General features: G+C 43.2%; 1 protein-coding gene across 3 annotated transcripts in view; it reads left to right on the top strand.

Annotated features, from left to right (window-relative positions):
- EDARADD (EDAR associated via death domain) overlaps positions 1-25,937 on the top strand; it is a 99,200-nt gene that overhangs the window by 34,617 nt on the left and 38,646 nt on the right. For all 3 annotated transcript variants that reach the window (XM_081569412.1, XM_081569411.1, XM_081569413.1), the window contains 3 exons: positions 12,694-12,752; positions 17,235-17,274; positions 23,647-23,705. In XM_081569412.1, coding sequence (XP_081425538.1) covers positions 12,694-12,752; positions 17,235-17,274; positions 23,647-23,705 — 158 coding nt within the window. The remainder of the gene's footprint in view (positions 1-12,693; positions 12,753-17,234; positions 17,275-23,646; positions 23,706-25,937) is intronic.

Genomic DNA, 25,937 nt, shown 5'->3' with positions numbered 1-25,937 from the left:
GAAGCTCCAATACTTTGGCTACCTCATGTGAGGAGCCGACCCATTGGAAAAGACCCTGATGCTGGGAAAGATTGAAGGCAGGAGGAGAAGGGGATGACAGAGGACGAGATGGTTAGATGGCATAACCAACTCAGTGGACATGAGTTTGAGCAAACTCTGGGAGATGTTGAAGGACAGGGAGGCCTGGCGTGCTGCAGTCCATAGGGTTGCAAAGAGTCGTGCACGACTTAGCAACTGAACAACAATGCTTCAAACTGTGGGCAGCAAAAGCTCTTTCCATGTTGGCATCTTAGAAACTGATTCATTGAGTTAGTTAGATATGTTAACTGAGTTCACCTTGTAAAGTTGAAAAATAATATCTTTGTATATCCACATGCATATAACAAAGGTGAATATTATTATACTGTATGATCTTAATTTATAAAACAACTCTTTACACTAAAAAAATTTACATTGGAAGGAAAATAGTCATGCTGGTTACAGTGTAGTCAGTCTCTATCTCTACCACTAATAAACCATCCAACATGGAATGAGTCAGAATTGCCTGCTGAATGTGAATAAAATCTGGTTTGCGTTCATACAGATATTAAAGAGAGAAAGAAGGAGGCTTTGAAAGTCAAGAGAGTTGGGGGAGTAGAAGAGTTCATTGCTTCGTTGCAATGAGCTAAGTGCCGTGGGCCACAGAGCACATCAGTGTATGTTCTGCCTTTGTTCATTCTCTGGATCTTGTTTGTACTGCACGGTGGGGCTTCTCTCTGGGAGCCCTGGCCCTAGAGACTGGCTCAGGACAGCCCCTTAGGTGGCCCCTCACCTCTCTTGCATCCGTCTGAGCCTTCCTGGCTTAGATGGGTCTGAGGTGGCACCCTGTCCTTCTTGCAAACACCAGTAGCACTGGGTGCAGAAACCAGGGCTAAAGTGGGAGCATCCTTGTTATCAAAGATAGACCAGTCAGTTCCTCCTCCGCATCCACCAGAGAGTGGTGACAGGCTGCGATTTTTCTTTCTTCCTTCTTCCCTTTCTCCTTCCCCTTCCTATGGCTTTTTCCAATGCCCACTTCATTTCTTTCCCTTTCTCACCATGCCTCTAAGTTTTCTTCTCTCTACCCAAGTATTTTCCCCTCGTCTGTGTCTCCTCTTTCATCCCTTGGTTCATCTCTTCCTCTCCTTTCCCCTTCCCTCGCCCTCTTTGATTGGACCCCCTCAGCTTGGTCACCATCCAGAGACACACCTTGATCCCTGGTTCTTTCTCAGCTTGTTCAGCCCCTGCTCTGAGGCCCAAGGATGACAGAGCAGGGCTGCTGCCTAAGACAAGGAAGAAGATTACACTTTACCTGTGTCAGTGCTCCTACCCTGAGAGCTTCTGTAATCCCGAATATGGTTAGGATTCTAAGTCTTCTTTAGACTTAGGAGTGAAAACAGCTGTAGGTCAAAAGAAAAGCTTAGGCACAAAAAATAATAACAAAGGAAAAATAAATTAACTCTGATATCACAAGTTCAAAGAATTGCCTTTAATTCTTCGCTAAGAAGCGTAAGAGGCCTCACTCTCTTGGCTCCTGAGACTTGAGAAAGCCAGTAAGCTGTGACACGCTTTCCTCTTTGTTTCCCTGAAAGAACATCTTTAGAGGAGATCTTTGAACTTCCTCTTGGAAACTGTCTCGAGGAACTTTTGGCCCTTATCTAATGTGATTCATAAAAGGAGATGTCTGGACATGACCGCGCCGCTCTTAGGCAACTCACCCGTGTCTGTGTTGGGCAGTCCTCCGTCATTGCTGGTGGAGAGGCTGCCAGCTGCAGTCCACAGTCTCCAGGGCTCCTGGGAATTCTGATCTGGAAGCTAATGAGAGATGGGTCTTTGAGTGGATGATGGGTAGATGGGATTTTACATTTAGAGTTGATGCTGGAATGATGACCACTTTGGGGAATGTTGGGTGAATGTATTTTGCACATGGAAAGGACATGAATTTGAGGGCCTGAGAGTGAATTGTTGCAGGTTGAACTCTTCCCCCCACCCCCCAAATTTTGTTGGCATCCTAACCCCCAGTAACTCACAATGTGACTTTATTTGGGAATAGAGTCTTTACAGAAGCAGTCAAAATGAAGTCATTAGAGTGGGCTCATTGCATTACCAGTCATGCAATGTGACTGGTACCCTTATAAGAATGGAAATTCTGGGCACAGAGATCCCCCTCCCCCTGCCCCCAGGAGAGCCTGTCATCAGATGGCCAAAGCATGGACCACTTCTGGCACCCTGAAGGTAGTGGAAAACAGGCAGATTTTGAAGTCAGAAAGTCCCAGATCCAAATTCTGGCTCTTCCTTTGCCCTGTGACTTTGGGCACTCAGTATGGACAAAGGAGATGCATCGTCCTTTCTCAGGGTGGCTGTGAGGATGAACTGGGGCTCTGTGTAAACCAGGCAGCCCCTGGAGGCACTGTATAAGAGGGAGCTGTAATTGTAATTGGGCTTCCTGTGACCTTCACCTGAAGATGCTCTTTTTCCTGTGGGGCTCCTACTGACTACTCATGGACTTAAAAAACATTATATACATATATGTAGAGTATTTATTTATTTATTTCGTCTGTGCCATGCAGGATCCTAGTTCCCCAACTAGAGATCGAACCCATGCCCCCTACATTAGAAATGTGGAGTCTTAACCCCTGGACCAACAGGGAAGTCCCTACTCGTGGACTTACAAAGCTGAGCATGTGGAGGCTCTCTGTTCACCCCTGAATAGTGCAGATTGGGATCTTGAGGCCCAGAGAAGTAAATGACAACCTCACTTGCTCTCACCTTGGCCTCTGGGAGCCAGGCTGGGTGTCCCTCCAGTCGCCCAGTGATATCAGCTCACCAATGGGGTTTGCTCATGCCTTTTGAGGAGCTCCCCAGGAGATGCTCATATGAATGAAACATCTTCTCACTGCCAGCAGTGAAATCCGCTTTGGTTGGTTACCAGCTCATTTGGAGTGATCTCTGCTTTGTGTGGGCTGCTAGTGGTAAAGAACCTGCCTGACAGTGCAGGAGATGTAAGAAATGGGGCTCGATCCCTAAATTGGGAAGATCCCCCGGAGGAGGAAATGGCAACCCATTCCAGTATTCTTGCCTGAAGAATCCCATTGACAGAGGAGCCTCATGGGCTATGGTCCATAAGGGTTGCAAAGAATTGGACATGACTGAAGCAACTTAGCATGCACTGCCTCATGTAGAGTCACCGATCCAGGAGAGTGGAGGCAAATTTGGGACAGTATATCCAGGAGCAGTAGAAAGGTCCCCACCAGCCCCTCGCTGAACTGCTGGCCTTGCCACCTTGGAGCTCACGTGGTCCTCTTTTTTGTGTCAGCTCCTTTGTGCCCTTATCTCGTCTGATATCAGAGCCTTGTCTGGGGGCCCAGCCTGCTGTTACCTGGGGCCTGTAAAAATAAACATTTTAAAGCTTCAAAGTAAACTATTTTATTTTATACTTAATAATATTGTCACCATGTGGGTCCAAGAGCTCTAAGAAAATACTTTAGGACAAATGCTTACTGCTAGACTGGTCTCAAATAGCTAGGATCAGCCCTCCTCCAGATAATCTTTGGGTACACAACATGGGCCTGGGAGAACAAGCACGAAGGGGGCCACCTTGGGCCTGGTTCTGCATCTGTGGGGGGATTTGACACTAACATATAAGGAAGAACATCATCCCCAGCCTGGTCATAGTCAGTGTCTGATACCGTTACAACCATTTGGGTGAAAATAATAAAAAACAACAAAAATGGAACTTCCCTGGTGGTCCAGTGGTTAAGAATCTGCCTTCCAATGTAGGGAATGCAGGTTCGATCCCTGGCTAAGATCCCACATGCCAAGAGGTACTTAAGCCCACTTGCTGTAACTGTTGAGCCCATGCGCTGCAACTGGATGACCCCCACCCCACAATGAAAGATCCCGTGTGCCACAACTAAGACCTGATGCAGCCAAATAAATAAATTTAAAAAAAATAATAAAAGACCTCAAAGTGCTTCAAAGACTAGTTCTAAACCTGTTGTGAATGTGAAAGGTGATAGAAGCAAGGTCCGATGCTGTAAAGAGCAATATTGCATAGGAACCTGGAATGTTAGGTCCATGAATCAAGGCAAATTGGAAGTGGTCAAACAGGAGATGGCAAGAGTGAACGTCAACATTCAGTGAACTAAAATGGACTGGAATGGGTGAATTTAACTCAGATGACCATTATATCTACTACTGTGGGCAGGAATCCCTTAGAAGAAATGGAGTAGCCATCATAGTCAACAAAAGAGTCCAAAATGCAGTACGTGGATGCAATCTCAAAAACTACAAAATGATCTCTGTTCGTTTTGAAGCAAACCATTCAGTATCATGGTAATCCAAGTCTATGCCCCAACCAGTAATGCTGAAGAAGCTGAAGTTGAATGATTCTATGAATACCTAAAAGACCTTTTAGAAATAACACCCCAAAAAGATGTCCTTTTCATTATAGGGGACTGGAATGCAAAAGTAGGAAGTCAAGAAACACCTGGAGTAACAGGCAAATTTGGCCTTGGAGTACAGAATGAAGCAGGGCAAAGAGTTTTGCCAAGAGAACGCACTGGTCATAGCAAACACCCTCTTCCAACAACACAAGAGAAGACGCTACACATGGACATCACCAGATGGTCAACACCGAAATCAGATTGATTATATTCTTTGCAGCCAAAGATGGAGAAGCCCTATACAGTCAGCAAAAACGAGAGCGGGAGCTGACTGTGGCTCAGGTCATGAACTCCTTATTGCCAAATTCAGACTTAAATTGAAGAAAGTAAGGAAAACCACTAGTCCATTCAGGTATGACCTAGATCAAATCCCTTATGAGTATACAGTGGAAGTGACAAATAGATTTAAGGGACTAGATCTGATAGAGTGCCTGATAAACTATGTACGGAGATTCATGACATTGTACAGGAGACAGGGACCAAGACCATCCCCAAGAAAAAGAAATGCAAAAAAGCAAAATGGCTGTCTGAGGAGGCCTTACAAATAGCTGTGAAAAGAAGAGAAGCAAAAAGCAAAGGAGAAAAGAAAAGATATGCCCATTTGAATGCAGAGTTCCAAAAAATAGCAAGGAGAGAGAAGAAAGCCTTCCTCAGTGATCAATGCAAAGAAATAGAGGAAAACAACAGAATGGGAAAGACTAGAGATCTCTTCAAGAAAATTAGAGATACCAAGAGAACATTTCATGCAAAGATATGGACCTAACAGAAGGAGAAGATATTAAAAAGAGGTGGCAAGAATACACAGAAGAGCTGTACAAAAAATATCTTCACGACCCAGATAATCACGATGGTGTGATCACTCACCTAGAGCCAGACATCCTGGAATGTGAAGTCAAGTGACCCTTAGGAAGCATCACTATGAACAAAGCTAGTGGAGGTGATGGAATTCCAGTTGAGCTATTTCAAATCCTGAAAGATGATGCTGTGAAAGTACTGCACTCAATATACCAGCAAATTTGGAAAACTCAGCAATGGCTACAGGACTGGAAAAGGTCAGCTTTCATTCCAGTCCCAAAGAAAGGCAATGCCAGAGAATGCTCAAACTACCACACAATTGCACTCATTTCACACACTAGCAATGTAATGCTCAAAATTCTCCAAGTCAGGCTTCAGCAATACGTGAACCGTGAAATTCCAGATGTTCAAGCTGGTTTTAGAAAAGGCAGAGGAACCAGAGATCAAATTGCCAACATCCGCTGGATCATCGAAAAAGCGAGTGAGTTCCAGAAAAACATCTATTTCTGCTTTATTGACTATGCCAAAGCCTTTGACTGTGTGGATCACAATAAACTGTGGAAAATTCTGAAAGGGATGGGAATACCAGACCAGACCACCTGACCTGCCTCTTGAGAAACCTGTATGCAGGTCAGGAAGCAACAGTTAGAACTGGACATGGAACAACAGACTGGCTCCAAATAGGAAAAGGAGTGTCAAGGCTATATATTGTCACCCTGCTTATTTAACTTATATGCAGAGTACGTCATGAGAAACGCTGGGCTGGAAGAAACACAAGCTGGAATCAAGATTGCCGGGAGAAATATCAATAACCTCAGATATGCGGATGACACCACCCTTATGGCAGAAAGTGAAGAAGAACTAAAAAGCCTCTTGATGAAAGTGAGAGAGGGGAGTGAAAAAGCTGGCTTAAAGCTCAACATTCAGAAAACTAAGATCATGGCATCCGGTCCTATCACTTCATGGCCAATAGATGGGGAAACACTGGAGACAGTGGCTGACTTTATTTTGGAGGGCTCCAAAATCACTGCAGATGGTGATTGCAGCCATGAAATTAAAAGACGCTTGTTCCTTGGAAGGAAAGTTGTGACCTAGAGAGCATATTAAAAAGCAGAGACATTACTTTGCCAACAAAGATCCATCTAGTCAAGGCTATGGTTTTTCCATAGTCATGTATGGATGTGACAGTTGGACTGTAAAGAAAGCTGAGCCCCAAAGAATTGATGCTTTTGAACTGTGGTGTTGAAGAAGACTCTTGAGAGTCCCTTGGACTGCAAGGAGATCCAACCAGTCCATCTTAAAGGAGATCAGTCCTGGGTGTTCATTGGAAGGACTGATGTTGAAGCTGAAACTCCAGTACTTTGGCCACCTGATGGGAAGAGCTGACTCATTGGAAAAGACCCTGATGCTGGGAAAGATTGAGGGCAGGAGGAGAAGGGGACGACAGAGGATGAGATGATTGGATGGCATCACTGACTGAATGGACATGGGTTTGGGTAAACTCTGGGAGTTGGTGATGGACAGGGAGGCCTGGCGTGCTGCGATTCATGGGGTCACAAAGAGTTGGACACGACTGAGCGACTGAACTGAACTGAACTGAAACCTGTTGCCTTTCTGGATTGCCCTCTCTCTCTGCTGTTGTGCTTCCGAAAACAACAACAACAAAAATTAAATTCTCCTTGCCCTTCTCATCTTAAATTTCATTTATTCTGAGATTTCAGACCACAACAAGAGACTTTGTGCCTCCAAACACTTGTTGTTGGCAGCCCATGTCTTCCTGTTCACCCCATCACCCTCTGAGGCACAGATTTTCTGGGGGAATCATTCCCAAACCTGGACCCAGAGTAACACTGATCAGCTGGGTGTGGAAACCAGCCACATGGACCCCCCCTCATGTTACAGGAGAAGGGCCTGAGCCTGAGAACAGTTATACAAGTCATTCAGGGTCACAGTGTTGCTCAGACCACTAGGTCTCGTGGTGTGGTGGTGAGACTCAAGCCTTCTTTTCCCCAAGCTCTGTGCGCCTTCCCTTTAACTGTTCTATTTTCATCCTCACTGCTGCTTTGAGGGTATTTCTGCCTTTTCCCAGCTGCCTCCTCCATTTTCTTCTTTATTTTTTTTCCTTTTACTTCCTCTCACATTAATGTGTCTATAGGAAAGAAGCCCTACATGTCATAGGATACCTGTACAGGATACCTGCTAAAATTCCACACCCGTGGTGGAGGTAATCGTTTAAAGTATTATCATCCAAGGACTTCCCTGGCCATCCAGTAGTTGAGACTCTGTGCTTCCACTGCAGGGGGCACGGGTTTGATCTCTGATCAGGGAACTAAGATCCCACAAGCCACTCAGCCCCCCCCCCCCAAAAAAAAGGTATTGTCATTCAGATACACTTTAGGGAAAATGAAATGGTTGAGACTAGGCTGTGATTAGAGGAGGGAAGAAGGGACTTGAGGCTCCTCAGTGTGTATTCTACTACCCATTCCCTATCCAGGAGCCAGAACATGAGAGGATGGAAAAACAAAACTGGAAAACCAAATGCAAATGTCTGGCTGGACCTAGTTGAAGTCCACTAATGTGTCATGTTCTTTTTCATCTCTAAGCCTTTGCCTATGCTGTTCCCTCTGTCTGGAATGCTTTCTCCTCCCTGACTGTTTCTCCTGGCTAGCTTCAACTCAACCTTCCAGACTCTGGAATCACTTCCTGTGCAGGCTCTTCTCTCCCCACCATGCACCCCAGGTCAGGCTTGTGTTCCTCCCATGTGTTTCCATGTCATTCTGCATTTCTACTGTCTTCATACCATGTGCTCTGTATTATAATTGTCTGTTATTTGGACAGCAGGAGTTCTGTAAACTCAGAATGAAGTTAGTAACACAGTTTGTTCTTATTGTCTTTATATCGATTTAAACTCAAGTATGAGTCTGTCACCTGCTGGGCTGGCAGGAAATACCATTTCAGTCTGAACTGGGCTCCTTCCTTAGTGTAATACAAGAGTCTAAGAGGATGATATGGTGCTTGGAAAAGGAGGAGCCTTGAATTTTTTGTGCATCGGGGTCTAAGCCTGAGAAGACCCTGGGATCCAGGAGCCCTCTGTTTCTGTGCCAGACCCAAATCATGGGATTTCTTTGCTGGGGCTGGGAACCCTGGGATCCAGGGGCTAGCCCCCTCTGTGCATTCCATGATGTGATCTTGCCACCTGTGGGCTCTGCCAGGGACAAGCGCACAGTCCCTACTTGTGGAGTTCCAGGTGTCTGTCCCCTGCTCCATGGGGGGACACTGGCAAAAGATTTCTCTGTCTGCACCCACTCCTCTGGGCCACCTCCTTTAATCTCTTCATTGACTGTACCCTATCATGAAACAGATAAAGAGATGTTCCTTTCACATGACTTTTCCTTTGGGCATTGTCAACACCCACAGGGAGAGTAATGTGAAAAGTCCAGACACATTCTCAGTGAAAGAAATCTAGGGAGAAGGAACAAACCTCCATAGGTTGCCCTGTCCTGTTTGTTTGTATGCTCCAAGGCATTCCCAGGACCTAGGACCTGGGCCACATTATGTACTTAATGATGATTTGGGAGAAAAATGAAAGTTGAATCTTGACTGGTCTAAGGCTGCCACTTAGGGTTTTGCAGCTGCCTGCACAAATACTGAGGATCCCACTCAGATATGGTTACTGAGCAAGATAGTTTTCCAGCAGATGTTTCCTAAAGTGTCTAGTAAAAGGGGAGCTTTTTTTTCTTCTCTCTGATTTTCTTTCTCAAAGTTATAATCAAATCATTGCCGACCTGAGTCCTTGGACTCTAATCAATTGTTGTTATTCAGTCACTCAGTCATGTCGGGAGTCTTTGCAACCACATGGACTATAGCACGAAAGGCTTCCCTGTCTTTTAATCGATAGAAATTGATAAGAGGCCAGATGAGGAATTCAGGCAAGGCTTTACTTTGAGTGAAAACAAGAAAACAGGTCCCCTTGCTCTCTACGGAGGGCAGGCTAGTTTCTTAAGTGGGGAGAGGGTGGGGATGGACCCAGAGGGCTGGCTTAAGTGATCTGCCCACCCCCGTGGTGGTGCTGTGTGCAGGGATCATATGAAGTTCCCTGCCTATGTTCCCAGCACCTCAGAAATGGCAGTTGGTTTGTGCCCTTTTTGTGTTCCTTATTGTATGATGTTCATAATTTGTCCCAACTACACCTGCACACAGCTGAAGAAGCTGAAGTTGAACGGTTCTATGAAGACCTACAAGACCTTTTAGATCTAATACCCCCAAAAGATGTCCTCTTCATTATAGGGGACTGGAATGCAAAAGAAGGAAGTCAAGAAACACCTGGAGTAACAGGCAAATTTGGCCTTGGAATACAGAATGAAGCAGGGCAAAGGCTAATAGAGTTTTGCCAAGAAAACACACTGGTCATAGCAAACACCCTCTCCCAACAGCACAAGAGAAGACGCTACACATGGACATCACCAGATGGTCAACACCGAAATCAGATTGATTATATTCTTTGCAGCCAAAGATGGAGAAGCCCTATACAGTCAGCAAAAACGAGACTGGGAGCTGACTGTGGCTCAGATCATGAGCTCCTTATGGCCAAAATCAGACTGAAATTGCAGAAAGTGGAGAAAACCACTAGACCATTCACATATGACCTAAATCAAATCCCTTATGACTATAAAGTGGAAGTGAGAAATAGATTTAAGGGACTAGATATGATAGACAGAGTGCCTGATGAACTATGGACAGAGGTTTATGACACTGTACAGGAGACAGGGACCAAAACCATCCCCAAGAAAAAGAAATGCAAAAAAGCAAAATGGCTGTCTGAGGAGGCCTTACAAATAGCTGTGAAAAGAAGAGAATCGAAAAGCAAAGCAGAAAAGGAAAGATATACCCATTTGAATGCAGAGTTCTAAAGAACAGCAAGGAGAGAGAAGAAAGCCTTCCTCAGCGATCAATGCAAAGAAATAGAGGAAAACAACAGAATGGGAAAGACTAGAGATCTCTTCAAGAAAATTAGAGATACCAAGGGAACATTTCATGCAAAGATGGGCTCAATAAAGGACAGAAATGGTATGGACCTAACAGAAGCAGAAGATATTAAGAAGAGGTGGCAAGAATACACAGAAGAACTGTTCAAAAAAGATCTTCATGACCCAGATAATCACAATGGTGTGATCACTCACCTAGGGCCAGACATCCTGGAATGTGAAGTCAAGTGGGCCTTAGAAAGCATGACTATGAACAAAGCTAGTGGAGGTGATGGAATTCCAGTTGAGCTATTTCAAATCCTGAAAGATGATGCTGTGAAAGTACTGCTCAGTATGCAAGCAAATTTGGAAAACTCAGCAATGGCCACAGGACTGGAAAAGGTCAGCTTTCATTCCAATCCCAAAGAAAGGCAATGCCAAAGAATGCTCAAACTACCGCACAATTGTGCTCATCTCACACGCTAGTAAAGTAATGCTCAAAATTCTCCAAGCCAGGCTTCAGCAATACATGAACCGTGAACTTCTAGATGTTCAAGCTGGTTTTAGAAAAGGCAGAGGAACCAGAGATCAAATTGCCAACATCCGCTGGATCATTGAAAAAGCCAGAGAGTTCCAGAAAAACATCTATTCTGCTTTATTGACTATGCCAAAGCCTTTGACTGTGTGGATCACAATAAACTGTGGAAAATTCTGAAAGGGATGGGAATACCAGACCAGACCACCTGACCTGCCTCTTGAGAAACCTGTATGCAGGTCAGGAAGCAACAGTTAGAACTGGACATGGAACAACAGACTGGCTCCAAATAGGAAAAGGAGTACGTCAAGGCTATATATTGTCACCCTGCTTATTTAATTTATATGCAGAGTACATCATGAGAAACACTGGCCTGGAAGAAACACAAGCTGGAATCGAGATTGCCAGGAGAAATATCAATAACCTCAGATATGCAGATGACACCACCCTTATGGCAGAAAGTGAGGAAGAACTAAAGAGCCTCTTGATGAAAGTGAAAGAGGAGAGTGAAAAAGTTGGCTTAAAGCTCAACATTCAGAAAACTAAGATCATGGCATCTGGTCCCATCACTTCATGGGAAATAGATGGGGAAACAGTAGAAACAGTGTCAGACTTTATTTTTTTGGGGCTCCAAAATCACTGCAGATGGTGATTGCAGCCATGAAATTAAAAGACGCTTACTCCTTGGAAGGAAAGTTATGACCAACCTAGACAGCATATTAAAAAGCAGAGACATTACTTTGCCAACAAAGGTCCATCTAGTCAAGGCTATGGTTTTTCCAGTGGTCGTGTATGGATGTGAGAGTTGGATGATGAAGAAAGCTGAGCGCAGAAGAATTGATGCTTTTGAACTGTGGTGTTGGAGAAGACTCTTGAGAGTCCCTTGGACTGCAAGGAGATCCAACCAGTCCATCCTACAGGAGATCAGTCCTGGGTGTTCATTGGAAGGACTGATGTTGAAGCTGAAACTCCAATACTTTGGCCACCTCATGTGAAGAGTTGACTCATTGGAAAAGACCCTAATGCTGGGTAGGATTGGGGGCAGGAGGAGAAGGGGACGACCGAGTATGAGATGGCTGGATGGCATCACCGACTCGATGGACACGAGTTTGGGTAAACTCCGGGAGTTGGTGATGGACAGGGAGGCCTGTTGTGCTGCGAAACATGGGGTCGCAAAGAGTTGGACACGACTGAGCGACTGAAGTGAACTGAACGCATGCACACAGTTATTTTCAGTCCCTTACAGTTTCTTTGTATCTGTTGCTCAAGAAGATATTTGTCAGACGTGAGCACTGCAGTAAAGAGTCCCACGTCCCAGCCTGTCTCAAAATCCAAAGTGTAAAAGAGTCATTAGTTAATATCATATTTGCATCATTTGTAGTTATTTGTACCTCTGAGTGTTTGTAGGCATTTATAAGTAAACTGTTACAAAATATGTTTTTTTAATATTATTTATTTTGGCTGTGCTGGATCTTCATTGCTGCTAGTGGGCTTTCAGTGGATACAGTGGATTGTGGCAAGCAGTGGTTACTCTCTAGTTGCAGTGTACAGGCTTCTCATTGCAGTGGCTTCTCTTGTTGTAGAGCACAGGCTCTAGAGCATGTGGGCTCAGCCGTTGTGGCTCACAAGCTTAGTTGCCCTGCGGCATGTGAGATCTTCCAGGACCAGGGATCAAACCTGTGTTCTCTGCATTGGCAGATGGACTCTTCACCACTGGACCACCAGGGAAGTCCAAATATATATATATATATATATATATTTTTTTTTTTTAATGTAGTTTGTCTTAATCACTTTCTTGATGTAGTCTGAACCCATTCTTTCTTATTTTGTCTCTACTAATGATCGAAAGTAAGTTTTTCTCCAAACTGACAGTTATCAATGGATACATTTGTGCTTTTAAGTTAAAGAAAATTCTCTCACTGTATTTTGTTTACAGATCATTTGGCAAAGGAACCAGTGGAAGACACAGACCCTAGCACTATATCCCTTAATACGGTAGGTTACGCATTTTACATTAATGGTGATGACTTTGTTTTTTTTTTCCCCCTTTGTTATTGGTGTTAGACTCCGTTCTCATTCTGCTTGTGTCAGGAATGTTCTTCTTAGATTATGTGAGGTCTTTATCTATTTGTCTTTTTAAATATGTATTTTTATTTTAAATTTATTATTTTTTTTGGCCACACCATGTGGCATGTGGAATCTTAGTTCCCCCACCAGGGATGGAACCTGTGTCCCCTCCATTGGAAGGCAAGTTCTTAACTACCGGACCACCAGAGAAGTCTCTGCTTGTCTAATTTTAATACCATCTATTTTTAATGACCCCCTTCTTCAGAAATCAAAATATATAGCTTGAGATTGAAAGAAAAAATATGAACACCTTACAGTAATGGAGGGCTGCCCATATGTAAGTGGGCATACATTGTCAATTACCACTTTTACCCCTGAAACAGTCCTGAAAGGTAGGCACTGCCTGCTTCATAGATGAATGAGACACAAGGGGTGAGGCAAGTCGCCAAACCTGGAAGCAGGCCAGGTGGGATTCGAACCCATCAACTGGCTTCAGATCCCTGCCCCCCATCCTGTAAGCACTCTGTGGTGTGTCTACTGTGATAAAAGATTTTATTATTCCACTGTAGATGAGGATATGACAATCGGCTGGTTTGTGGAAAGTCAGCCAGACTGAAGCCCTGCTCCCCTACTCGATACTGCCTCTTACTTATGACCAAATAAATGTGTTTGACAGCACTGCGTGTGTTACTGTGCATGCAGTGTGAGATACATTCCTGTTTTTCAAAGTATTCAGAGGATGTGATCTATTGAGTCATGAAGAATTTGTATTAATTTAGTTCTAATGGCATAAAATATTCTCAAGATATTTCAGTTCAATGTCTTTAAGTCTTTGGTGGAGACTTTCCTGGTGGTCCAGTGGCTAAGACTCCATGCTCCCAATGCAGGGGGCCTGGGTTCAACCCCTGATCAGGGAACTAGATCTTGCACTCCTCTACTAAGTCCCAGCACAGCCAAAAAAAAGGGGTGATTCACAAGGCACCTTAATGTCTTAGAGACCTGAAATGTTTGTTTTCATGGCCTTCTATTACAACTACAGCACAGTTTAATAAGTGTGGACAGCGTAGGGAATCAAACTTTGAGACACTGCAAATATGAAAAAATTCCAGCTCTTAACTCCTGTAAAAGCAGAGTACACAGGTCTTACGATCCTCTCAGGTGTAGCCTGTTACTAAAGCCATGGATTCTATAGAGCAGCGGTCCCCAACTTTTTTGGCACCAGGGATTGGTTTCATTGCAGACAAATTTTCCACAGACCAGGTGGGGATGGATGGTTTGGGGATGATTCAAGTGCATTACATTTATTGTGCACTTTATTTCTGTTATTATTACATCAGCTCCACCTCAGATCATCAGGCATAAGATCCCAGAGGTTGGGGACCCCTGCACAAGGGTTGCTTAATTCACCCTTCACACTGCCTGACCTGTGATTGTTTTGCTGTCCACTCGATCCTCTGATGCCAGGGTCTCCCTTCCTTGGGGGCCCCCTCCTTACGGCTCACCTTGAGTCCTGGCTGCCTCTCCTCACTCCTCTATGACTCCAGGACAAATTGCCTTTACTGCAGCTTCCCTGTATTCGTTTGTTGGTGCTGCCTGACAAGGTCCTGCAAATGGACTAAAAATCAAGGGCTGTGCTCCCTCTGAAACCTATAGGGAAGAATCCTGTCTTGTGTCTTCTGGCTTCTGGTGGTTGTCGGCAGTTCGTGGTATCCCTGGGCTTGTAGCTGCTTCCCTCCGCTCTCTTCCTTCAGTGGCATATGGCCATCTTCTCCCTGTGTGTCTGTGTCTCTTCTTTTCTTATAAGAATGTCTATCCTGTTAGATGAAGGGCCCACCCTACACCAGTGTGACTCATCTTAACTAATTCTGTCTACATTGACTCTATTTCCAATAAGGTCACAGTCTGAAGGACTAGAGAGAGGTTAGAACTTTGACGTATACGGGGTGTGCACAGATTTCAACCATAACATTCCTGCTGCTTTCAGGATTAAATTTATAGTCCTTGACATGGCACATGAGGTCCTCTTGTCTCAGCGTCCCAGTCGTGTGTAGCTATTTGTTGCTCTTTGGATACCCCACGCCCTCTTGCCATCCTGGGATACCCCGAATGCTGGCCCTTGCCCGCTTCCTCACCTAGTGAGCTCCTATGCACCCTGCCACTCAACTTAAGCATTCCTCACCTGGAAAGCCTTCTCTGCCTTATCCTGGGGACTTCAGCTGTTGTCTTCTCTATGTTTTATGCTATTGTGTGGGATGATTTGCTTGCCTGGCTTTCTGCAAGGCTGTGCCGACCGTGCAGGGGTGGGCACCAAGCAGGCAGCAGTGTTTGGTGAGTCAAGCTTCCTGAGACCCTAGAATGGCACCTCAATCCCTTCACCTCACTTCCAGGGTCTTCCATAGAAACCAGCTCCATTATTTCATATCCAACTGTGTCTTCCTTTTCCACCCCCAGCATCATCTCTGCTGCAGGCTGACCAGTCTTCCAACCACCTGGCCTTGATCCTTTATGTCCACCATCTGCAATGGTGATCCTGAGTCCTGGGCATCCTCTAGGCCCACTCAACTGTCAGTCTGTCCAGGAAACCCACACTTGTTCGTTCTTGTAGACTGAACTTAGTCAAAACCTTGGGTTGGTCCCTTCTCTTGAAACACTCACAGTCTGAGAAAGAGATGAATTGAAAAGAGTCTGAGAAGTACTATAGTATAGGTGTATTTTCCACATTCTCGGGGGCAGAGTATGGGGAAGAATTTAGTCCGGGGGGAAAGTATTTGACTTTTAAGTTCTTTCTGATTGATATTTATTAATTTTTATTTTCCACTCAAGATTGTGCTGTATTATAGCAAAAGGATTCAGATTAAAGTCAGCCAGAGGAGGAGGAGCATAGGTCAGGGCCCAGGAGAGCTGTAAGCAGGTAGCTTTCAGTTACCCTCTCAGCTGTGTGGACAGTGTTTACTGGTCTCAGTAATGCTGTGTGATGATACACACAGAGTACTGACAAACAGGGAAGCTCATCCTACCTTTGGTGTCCAAAGTGTTCTTGGGGTTCAGTTGTGTAGACATGCTTGACCACCAGTGTGTCTCACCTTAGACCCCAGGCCCTTCAAAGGTTGAATTGATAACATAAAGAAGATTAATTTCTTTTGTGGAAAGAGGTTGGAGGCTTCTGCTCCAAAGAAACTCCAAGGAAAGGCATTTAAAACAGAATCCCTGGATGCCCAAGTCCCTTCCATAAAATGGCATAGGACTTCTCTGTGTCCAGTGGTTAAGACTACATGATCCCAATGTAGGAGGCACAGGTTCCATCCCTGGTCGGGGAACTAAAATCCCACTTGGGCATCCAAAGTTTGGTATCCATGGAAGGTCTTAGAATCAGCCCCTCAAGGATACTGAGTGATGACTGCATGTCAGCCTTCCTTTAACTCCTGATCAATAAGCAAAATTAAATACATAGATGACAACCATGTAAACTCGAACATCCAAAGACTATTGGACTATGTTAAGGAAGTCATGTTAATTTTAAAGCTTAATAATGTTAACTCAGTTTTTTTTTTTCCTTAAAAAAAGAATCCCTGGTTCTGCATTTGTTTCTTTTCCTCCTGTGTCCAAGGAAGACAGTGGTGAGACCTACAGGAGAGTTGGGAGGTGCAGCTTTGTTTAAGCTGGAGAGCCATGGATCCAAAGGCCCAGAGGAGATGATGGTGGAGCTGAGGCAGGGTCAGAGGCAGGCTAGGGAAATTGGGCACATTCCAGCTTCTCTCATAGAAGTCTTCGGAAAACAACTACATTGTGTAATCTGAAGTAGAAGTTTCCAGAAGCTTAGATACCTGCATTTGTATCAGTACCAACAAAGAAATATGTGATTGCAAGAGCATTTGCTATTTTGGATTCCCTGTTGCAGTACTGCCCTCAACTAAAGCATTGAGGAACTGTGCATAATTGTGCATAATGGGTGACTGATCTTCGTGCAACTTATGGGATAGTTACCTTTTCAATCCTGTCAACCTAGGACAGAGCTCTCCAGTTGTGAGAGGTGCCCAGAATACATGCTTGTTGACCCAAATCCATGTCACAGAAATGATGAGAAAAGACATGACAGTCCCTCAATTTTGAGCTGCAAGAAGTAAAAAACACTGCAGACAAGAGAGGAAGTGTGGTTTAGTTGTCAGAGCTGAAGACTTATTCTGTTTCATATTCTAGCAATGATGTCTCATCAAATTTGATTTCATCTCTATAAAACTGAGAATAAAAACAAGCAATGGTCAGACCTATGGATAAATTCAAGGCTAAAAACTTGCAGGGTTTTAAATGAAAATCATGACTTTCCCAAGACAAAGCTTTCTTTTCACTTTGATCTTATAATTGACTATGGTGTTTAAAAAAATAACTTTCCCCTTTTGTTGGTTTCTACAGTCAGACAAGTATCCCATTCAAGACACAGGACTCCCTAAAGGTATGTACAGTTAATGCAACAACTTGTGCTTGTGATTATTTTCCTGTCCTGAACAAAGCACTAGTCAGAGTAATTTTTCATTTGTTAAAATTGTAGAACAGAAACATACTGATAATTTAGTGCCTGATTTGATCATCTGTAGTATGAATTTTCTTATTAAAATCTAGAAATGATTTTAGATCAAATGATACATCAAGTTCCTATGGTGTTTTTAGCATGCTTAAAATGAATACAACCAGGACTGTGGGTTGCAAGTGACAGAAATAAAACTCAAATTAGTTTAAAAAGGGGAGGGGCAGGGACTTCCCTGGCAGTCCAGTGGTTAAGACCCTGAACTTCCAATGCAGGGGGCACAGGTTTGATCCCTGGTTGGGGAACTAAGGTCCTGCATGCTGCATGGTATGGCCCCAAACAAATAAAAACAAAAAAGGGGAGGGGAAGGATTTGGTGGTTTAGAGTCTCTGAGTCTTAAATCCAAACATTTAAAATGGTATCTTAGGCTCTCTCTCTCCCTCTCTCTCTTTTTCTTTTCCTCATCTCTTTCTTCTTCTTCTCTCTCTCCCCAGCCCTCTCTCTGACTCTCATGGCTTAGTCTTCTGTGTTGACTCAATTCTTGGGCCAGTTTTCCCCACGTGGTGGGAAAGATGGTCTCTGCCACCTCCAGCTTCACCCGGTGCTCTTATGACAGTGGAACAAGAGGGAGCCTTTTCCCCAGCACACATGGCTCAGTTTTAGGGGCAGTTGTGACAGGAGCAGTTTGGTCATGTGGCGATCATATTGATTGTGGTCATCAGGAGGATGGAGGGCTGACCAGGTCTGAGCCTTGAGGTTAGAGGGTGGGTGTGGAGGCCATGGAGACAGTTCTACTCAAACCACAGGTTCCATTGCCAGACAAGGGGAAGGGGACGCTTGTCAGGCCCCAAAGCAAAAAGAGCTTTCTTTCATGATCCACAGATTAATGTCTCAGATATGGTGCAGACACATCTGAAAGGAGCCTGAGCCTGTCCAAGGCTATAGTCTGCAAGGCTGTATCCAGTAAGGAGAATGAGCTGGTGGCCATCACACTGGAGCATTTACCTTATGTTCTGCTGACAACCCACAGTGAAGGGGTAGAGTGGGGAGCAAGCAGATCGACCAGCGTCAGAGTTGGCAGGGCCTCCCCGGCTTCCTGGAGAGAGAGGATTTCTCAGCATAGCCTGCTGTGGGTTTCCCCAGCATCATTGTGGTGATGGGTATCACAGCACTACCAGACTGCAAGTCAGAAGGGAGCTCCCTGCCAGGGCCCATCTGTGGTTAAGTCTGTGGTTCTGCTGAGTCCCCTTCTCTCATTCTCTACTCACCAGACTCCTCTCCCTGCTTCCTGAAATGACATCAGTACAGTTTCACCCAGGAATGGCAGTAGTATAGGGAAAAGAGCCTGTAGACCAACTTTGAGCCCAATTCCTGGTTGTTCTAGGGGAGGCTGGCTTCCTGCATGTTTCCTTCCTACCCTTCTCCCTGAATGACTTCTCAGCATCCTGAATTCCCCACCCTGTGACTGTCTAGTTCAGCAAGAAAGTGGGTGGTGCAGGCCAAGACACCAGCATAGATAGGAAACTGTCCTGGGTGGTATTCGTTGGACTTCAGGGAGGGTGCAGTGAAGCATTATCTGGGGAGCTAGTTTAAATTGCAGATTCTGGGTGCTGCTTCTCCAAAATCATTATGTGGTGGGTCTAGGATCAGGCCCAGAAATCTGTAGGGTTTTTTTGTTCTTTTTTCGCTTGTTTGTTATTTTTTTAATTGGAGGATAATTGCTTTACAATGTTGGATTAGTTTCTGCTATACAACAAATCAAATCAGCTCTATGTATACATATATCCTCTCCCTCTTGAACCTCCCTCCCAAACCACCCCAATCCCACCCATCTAGGTCATCACAAAGCACTGAGCTGAGTTCCCTGTGCTATTCTGCAGCTTCCCCACCAGCTATCTATTTTACACATGGTAGTGTGGTAGGGCAGGGTGAGACACGTGTGACATTAGGATTGAAACCTGTGTTTTAATGCACACCTGAGTGAGTGGGTCTCAGACCTCCCTTTGAGAGCCTGCCTAAGAAGCTTCAAGAATGTAGTGTACCCACCAGCGGGACATGTAGGAGAGAGGGACATGTAGGAGAGAACCGGCTGACAAATCTCGCCAGCTCTGAGAGGACTCAGCAGGTGACTTCACAGCTTAGGACAATGTAGATCCCACCTCCCAGGGTGCTCGTGAGAATCAAACACAAGAATAGCGCCTGGCACACAGGAGCTTCAGGCAGGGTGGAGGGAAGTCTGGCAAGACAACCATGACCAATCAGTTGAGGACTGTGGAAAGCTCTCATAGCGGAGGTGAGAGTGGAACCACTGTTTTAAGCACAGACCGAGCCACAGTGACTCTGGGAATGCATTGCCACGGTTTGATCCATCTGAAATTTTTTTTTTTTATCATCTTGAATGTGATTTCCTGTTTTAAGAGAAAAAGATTGTTGCTTAGCAGCCTGATAATACAGTAACTGTACTGTAACTGCTTCTTCAATAATTTAAGTTTTACAAAACCTCAATTAAAATGGTAGTGAGTTGACAAGTAACAGGACTGTTAAAACCACACTCTAGACCTTTCCTCTGTCTTTATTCATGGGGTTGAAGAGCATTATTAAGCACATAATTTTTCTCCAAGAAATACATGATCTTAAATGTAATGAACCATGTCCGGAAGTTTAAAAACTTATTCCAGCATTTGCATTTGATAATACAACAATTTAATGTCTGCAGTATTTTTTTGAACATAGCATAATGGAGCCAATATAATTATTAAATGATTATGGTAATTTTCTCATTGTTGTTGTTAGGAACCCAAAGCTCACATAAATTAGTGAAGAGACTAATTTATAGATTAAAAGTAAGTGTAATCAAATTATATTAAGTACAGATTCAGACTCTGACACGTAAGTGAATTCTAGGGGGCTACTGTATTTAATAGAGGAGTCATTTGTAATTAGCTTGAACCATTTCCATATGATTCAAAAGTCCTCAAAATACATTTTCTTAAGAAAAAAAGCACGTTTCACAAAATCTTCATCCTAATTCTAGTATATTCCTAGTTTCCCCATGGACGATATAACACTGTTCCTCAACATGGTCCAGAAAAAAAATGAGTCTGAATTTTGTGCTTTTTACCATAAATCAACTGTAGGCATCTAGTATAATTTCAATGATCACATATTTTTGAGGTAATACATGTTATAATACTTGTTTTCTTGGGAACAAATGTGTAGCTTCTGCCTCCCCTGATTTTAGAGATTTCAGGTGGTTCATTATGTCATGTGTCTGTTATAGGTTCTCTATGATAGTCTTTAGGTACTAAACTCAGGACTCGTTTAAGATTGGGGTTCACTTTATATCATGAATTCCTATATCTTGTAGAAACTATTGGCTTGAGGATTCTAGAGGGAATGTGGCTCTTCACATTTTGAGAGAAAAATGTTTTTTGAAAAAGAATTCTGATATTTCAGCTGCTATTCCTAGTGAGGGGAAATTGCACAAAAATACATTTGATTTAATCAAAATTTTATCACCTTCATTTTCTCTGGCTTTCAGTGTTCAAAAAAATTATATAGCAAATGTAAAGTGAAAGAGAAATAGACTGATTTTATTAATAATTTTGTGTAAGGTGAACTTCAACATGGGTGATATTTGGAAAAATTCGTTAACAAAATGTAGTAGTTCAGTTTGGAAAAGTTAGGAGAAAATAAACAAGTACTGAGGAAATCACTAAAATAATTGGGAAGTGTTGAGTTGGCTAGTAAGTTTGTTTGGGTTTTTCAATAGACTATAACAGAAAAACCCAAGTGAACTTTATGGCCAACCCAATAAAAATATCTGCCCCCAAACTAGCAAGTCAATGTATTGTATTTTATATGATTTCTCATTTTGCCGATTGACTGATGGTATTTTGCTATTAAGTTTGTTTTAAAATGAAACTAAAAACCTCTCCCGTCTGCGTGATATGATTTTACCTGATCCCACTCATTGCACCAGTTCACTGCCTCCCACCCAACCTTGACCCAGACTCTTGGCAGTCTCCTGTTATAGCAAACCAAAAGTTAAATCCCCTCTCCCAAATTACAGCACAAATACTAAGGTAACCATTCTGCAAAACTTTTTTCTTTACTGGAGGTTGGATGGAAGGGAGAAGGATACAACCACAGGAGTGTTTGGGAGGCCATGTAAGAAAAGTTGCTCTTTAATTTCAAGTTAACATTGTGTTGGGAAATAAAAAGCCCTGCCTTTTCAAAAATGCTCGGGTAACAGTGATGACACTGACCATTGTGAGGGGCTTCCCAGGCGGTGCTAGTGATAGAGAACCCACCTGCCAATGCAGGAGACATAAGAGACGTGGGTTCGATCCCTGGGTTGGGAAGATCTCCTGGAGAAGGCATGACAATCCACTCCGGTATTATTGCCTGGAGAATCCCATGGACCTGGCAGGCTACAGTGCATGGGGTCACGTAGAGTTAGACACGACTGAAGCAACTGAGCATGCACAGCACACACGGCCATTGTGAGAATTAATATGACTGGAATCAAAGGTCTGTCACTGTGAAAATCACTTTAGTATGCATCTGAATTCTATGGGGTGCTTGTTAGGAGTCAGATTTCTGGACTCCCTGAGGTTCCAAGCCAGAAAGTCTGGAGGTGGAGCCCAGGAATTTGTATTGTTAATAGGCAGTCAAATGATTCTCATGCAAGAGAACTGGAACTGTATCATGAGGAACACAAACCTGGGTGAGATCTCCATTGCTCCAGCTTAAAAAGATATGGTATAGGTATTTCCCTGGTGGCCCAGTGGCTAAGGCTCCACCCTCCCAATGCACAGGGGCTGAGTTCTAGCCCTGATCAGTAAACTAGATCTCTCATGCTGCAACTAAAGATCCTGCATAGTGCAATTAAGAACCAGTACAGCTAAATAAAAAAAAAGATACCATATGGAATCTTAGTAAAAGACTATGCTTTTAGTTTAAATTTCGCAGATAATAATATTAAGGAAAAATGACCTTTTAGTTAGAATCGTGTAGGCAGCAATAAATATAGCCCCTTCAATGAACAAATCTATCAGCTCAGTCTATAGTAGGTCAATGCATGTTACAGAATGTAAAAATAAATAATGGATGAATCAATCAATCTGTCATTCAGTCCTAACTTTTGAACCTTGAGTTAAGTGATTCTCTGTGTAAGGTTTTATAACTCTAAAATTTTACATGCCACTAAACATTTGTTTCATAGTAGACTGTATTTCTGTCAGCTTTCAAGGTTAGTGTGATACTGAATTCTATGGTTAAAGAGTAAAATCTAATGGAAAAATTCAGCTTTTTTTTTTTTTTGCTATACCACATGACATATGGGATCTTAGTTCCCTGACCAGGGAAGGAACCTGTGCCTCCTGCAGTGAAAGTGCAGAATCTGAACCACTGGACCACCAGGGAAGTCCCCCAGATCAGCTTTTAATGTGTTTGTCTTCACCACAAATTGGGGAGCTGTGAAGTTAACACATATGTAAGACAATGTAAGAATGGAATTTCCTTCCTCACAGTTAATTCTGAGAGGTGTTAGACGTTTGACATGTCTATCATGTTCCTTTGACTTTCACTGGCAATCCCCACTTTAGAACTGAAATGGTTTCAGTTTGACTTTTAGGAGCCTGAGCTATCAAGATAAGTACAGTCCTACTCCCTGCTCTCTGAAGGGCTTAGTAAACTGTCAGTCAAATAGCCAACACCGTGGAATCTGATGTAAGATTATCAGAGGGGAAAGTTTGAACCACTTCCTGTTCACTGAGTTGGCCAGGGAAGGATCCTGCCGTGGGGTTATAAGGATGGTCATGCAGAGGACATCTGGGCAGGTGAGAGTGACGGCAGCTTATGAGTCTCAGAGCCTTGTGGCCTAGGGGAGGACGATGCTGCACGCCGTGCAGGGTCATACAGGGGCTGCGCTTGGGAACAGAGTGAACAACCAGGGGCTGCGGGTGACAAGGCTGTCCTATAAACGGTTGTGTGCCCCAGGGCTCCTGGGGAAGGATTTAATCGTCTGAATAATTCAGTGGTCTGGCAGGGAACCGAAACCCACCGCTCAGAGATAAGCAAGGGTTGTGCCTGATCCCCTTGAGAAGGAGAGTTGTTTAGGGGATCTTGTCCACAGGAGCAGAGCGAGGAGGGGATTGTAACTGGGCCCCTCAAGGTCCTCCTGGTTTTACCAGATGTAAACAGAACGTAATAATAAGTCTTCATTTTAGGCCTTTACTACAGAGCATGTGCTTTCTTCATCAAGCTTAGCATCTTTTTTTTTTTTTAAATCCATAGAAGAGGAGTGTGATCCAATTACTTTGAACTGCCCAGCAAATTCTGATGTGCAGCACCAGGTAAGAATAATGTCAGTTATATTTTTACCCCTAGGCAAATGCTAATCCAACTAGAATTTATTTAGTAATTATCTTCTAGAGCTTTAAAAATAAAGAACAGGATTTTTGGATAATAAGTTTGGAAGTGATCTTTAAGCATTCCAGTAATGTGGTGTATCTATATAGCTTCTGTTACTTTTAGTAACTGGGTAGCTTTAATCTACTCTTTGAAATAAATACTTATCCATATGCCAAAAACAGACCATCAGTGTTATTGAGTTAGAAAGGAAAGTTCCTTTCTTTTGCATGTCGTTGGTATGCAGTGGATGGGAACTTTTTCTTAAAGCCTCAACAAAACTGGGTAGTTTCAAGACATTTTTGTAATGTTTTATAAAACTTTTTCTTCATTCAGATACCAAATTTTAACATATTATTTTAATTATCCTTTTACAAAATACAGCTGTTGTTTTCTGCTTTGAAAAGAGTGCTTGTTATTTTAAACTTCAGATCAGACAAAAATGTACCAAAAGGTTGAGAATCACTTGTCACCTTCCACTATTCACCTTGCGAGGGACAGTATGTCCCCTACATAGGAGTGAGATCTGTTCTGAAAGCAGTTTGTAAGTCTGATTTGTTCATAAGTCCAGCAAAGTTAGCCTAGGTACCCAAGTAACATAATCGGCTATAGAGTACTGTACTGTAGTAGTTTTATAATACTTTTCACACAAATACTATATAACAAAGTAAACACGAAAAATAAAACATTTTTAACCTTACAGTATAGTACTTTGAAAAGTACTATAGTATATAGTACAACAGCTGGTGCTTCTTAGCACTACCAGCTACATCACCGCTGCTTTTACGTTTGCTTCCAGACATCCTGGGCTTGAAATAAAGGTACTGTACTACTGACTGTATACAGTACTGTACAGTAAAGTACACAAAAGCACAACCACTTGTAGAGGATGCACGCACGTGACAATGTACGTCAGACATGTGAACTAATTTATGTGATTGGACATGTGAACGCACATTCACATCTTTGAAAGTTCTCAACTTGAAGGTTTGTATGTAGGGGACTTACTGTACATCCTTCCAGAAGCTTCTTTGGGTCACCATGTGCTTCAGTTACTTCTGATACTTTCCAGTCTATCTCTGTTTACTCATTCAAAGCTCATTAGCAAAACTACACAATTCCTCACATCTGCCTAACTATAGTTAGGACATTAAAAGTCTCAAGAAGGATGTCTTGCCTCAAGACAGACTGGCTGGGTCCTGCTCTCTCTGTAATACCAAGTTAACTTTTTACAAGACTCATTTGAAGCTTTCCTTGGCTGGAGAATCCCATGGACAGAGGAGACTAGCAGGCTATGGTCCATGGAGTCGAAAAGAGTCAAATATGACTGAGTGATTAACACTTTTTTTTTTAGTCTTGCTGTTAAAGCATCAGTCAGTAATAAAATAGTGATAGTCTTAGATAATCAAGTCACTTTTGTTGTAAAGCAGACTTATACAGTAGTTGATAAGATAAGCAATTTTAACCATAAACACAATTCTCTTGAAAATTGTCGATGGTGCTACTTCTAACTTTAACTTGGCAGTCTTTAGTCACCAATTGGGAATACCATTTTCTTATTTATTAATCCTTATACTCAGCATTTTCCTTGGAATTATAACCTGATGCTGGACTTCGACAGTGACTGAATTTCAACTATTTTAGTGAACTTTAGGTTCACTGAAAACTTAGTATAAGTTTTTCCTTTCTTGCAATCCTTAATTTGTTTAACAAAGTTTTGCTCCTCACATTTTTTTGCGACAAGATACAAGAATGTTATGTTGTTTGTTTAGTTTTAGGGATTTTCCAAAATCATATAAGATTAGATACAGAATATGCTTTAGGACACTGTTCAGTATATTTTCTAATTTTAGTATTATAGTTCTGGTTTTATCAAGTATAGACTATCTTCAAAGATGGAAAAAAGATTTTTCAACTAAAAAAAACGGGGCGTGTGCTCAGTCGCTTCAATTGTGTCCGACTCTTTGTGACCCTATGGACTGTAGCCCACCAGGCTCTTCTCTCCATGGGATTTTCCAGGCAAGAATACTGGAGTGGGTTGCCATGCGCTCCTTCAGGGGATCTTCCTGACCTGAGGATCAAACTCGCTATCTGCCTGCGTCTCCTGGATTGCAGGCAGATTCTTTACCCACTGAACCACCTGGGAAGGTCCCCCACCCCCCAAAAAGGGGGGGACC

The sequence above is a fragment of the Giraffa tippelskirchi genome, chromosome 2, assembly GCF_054371585.1.
Source record: "Giraffa tippelskirchi isolate mGirTip1 chromosome 2, T2T-mGirTip1v1.2.pri, whole genome shotgun sequence".
NCBI classification, from domain to species: domain Eukaryota; kingdom Metazoa; phylum Chordata; class Mammalia; order Artiodactyla; family Giraffidae; genus Giraffa; species Giraffa tippelskirchi.
Note: the sequence above shows the minus strand (reverse complement) of the source record. Positions and strands in the feature narration are given on the sequence as shown.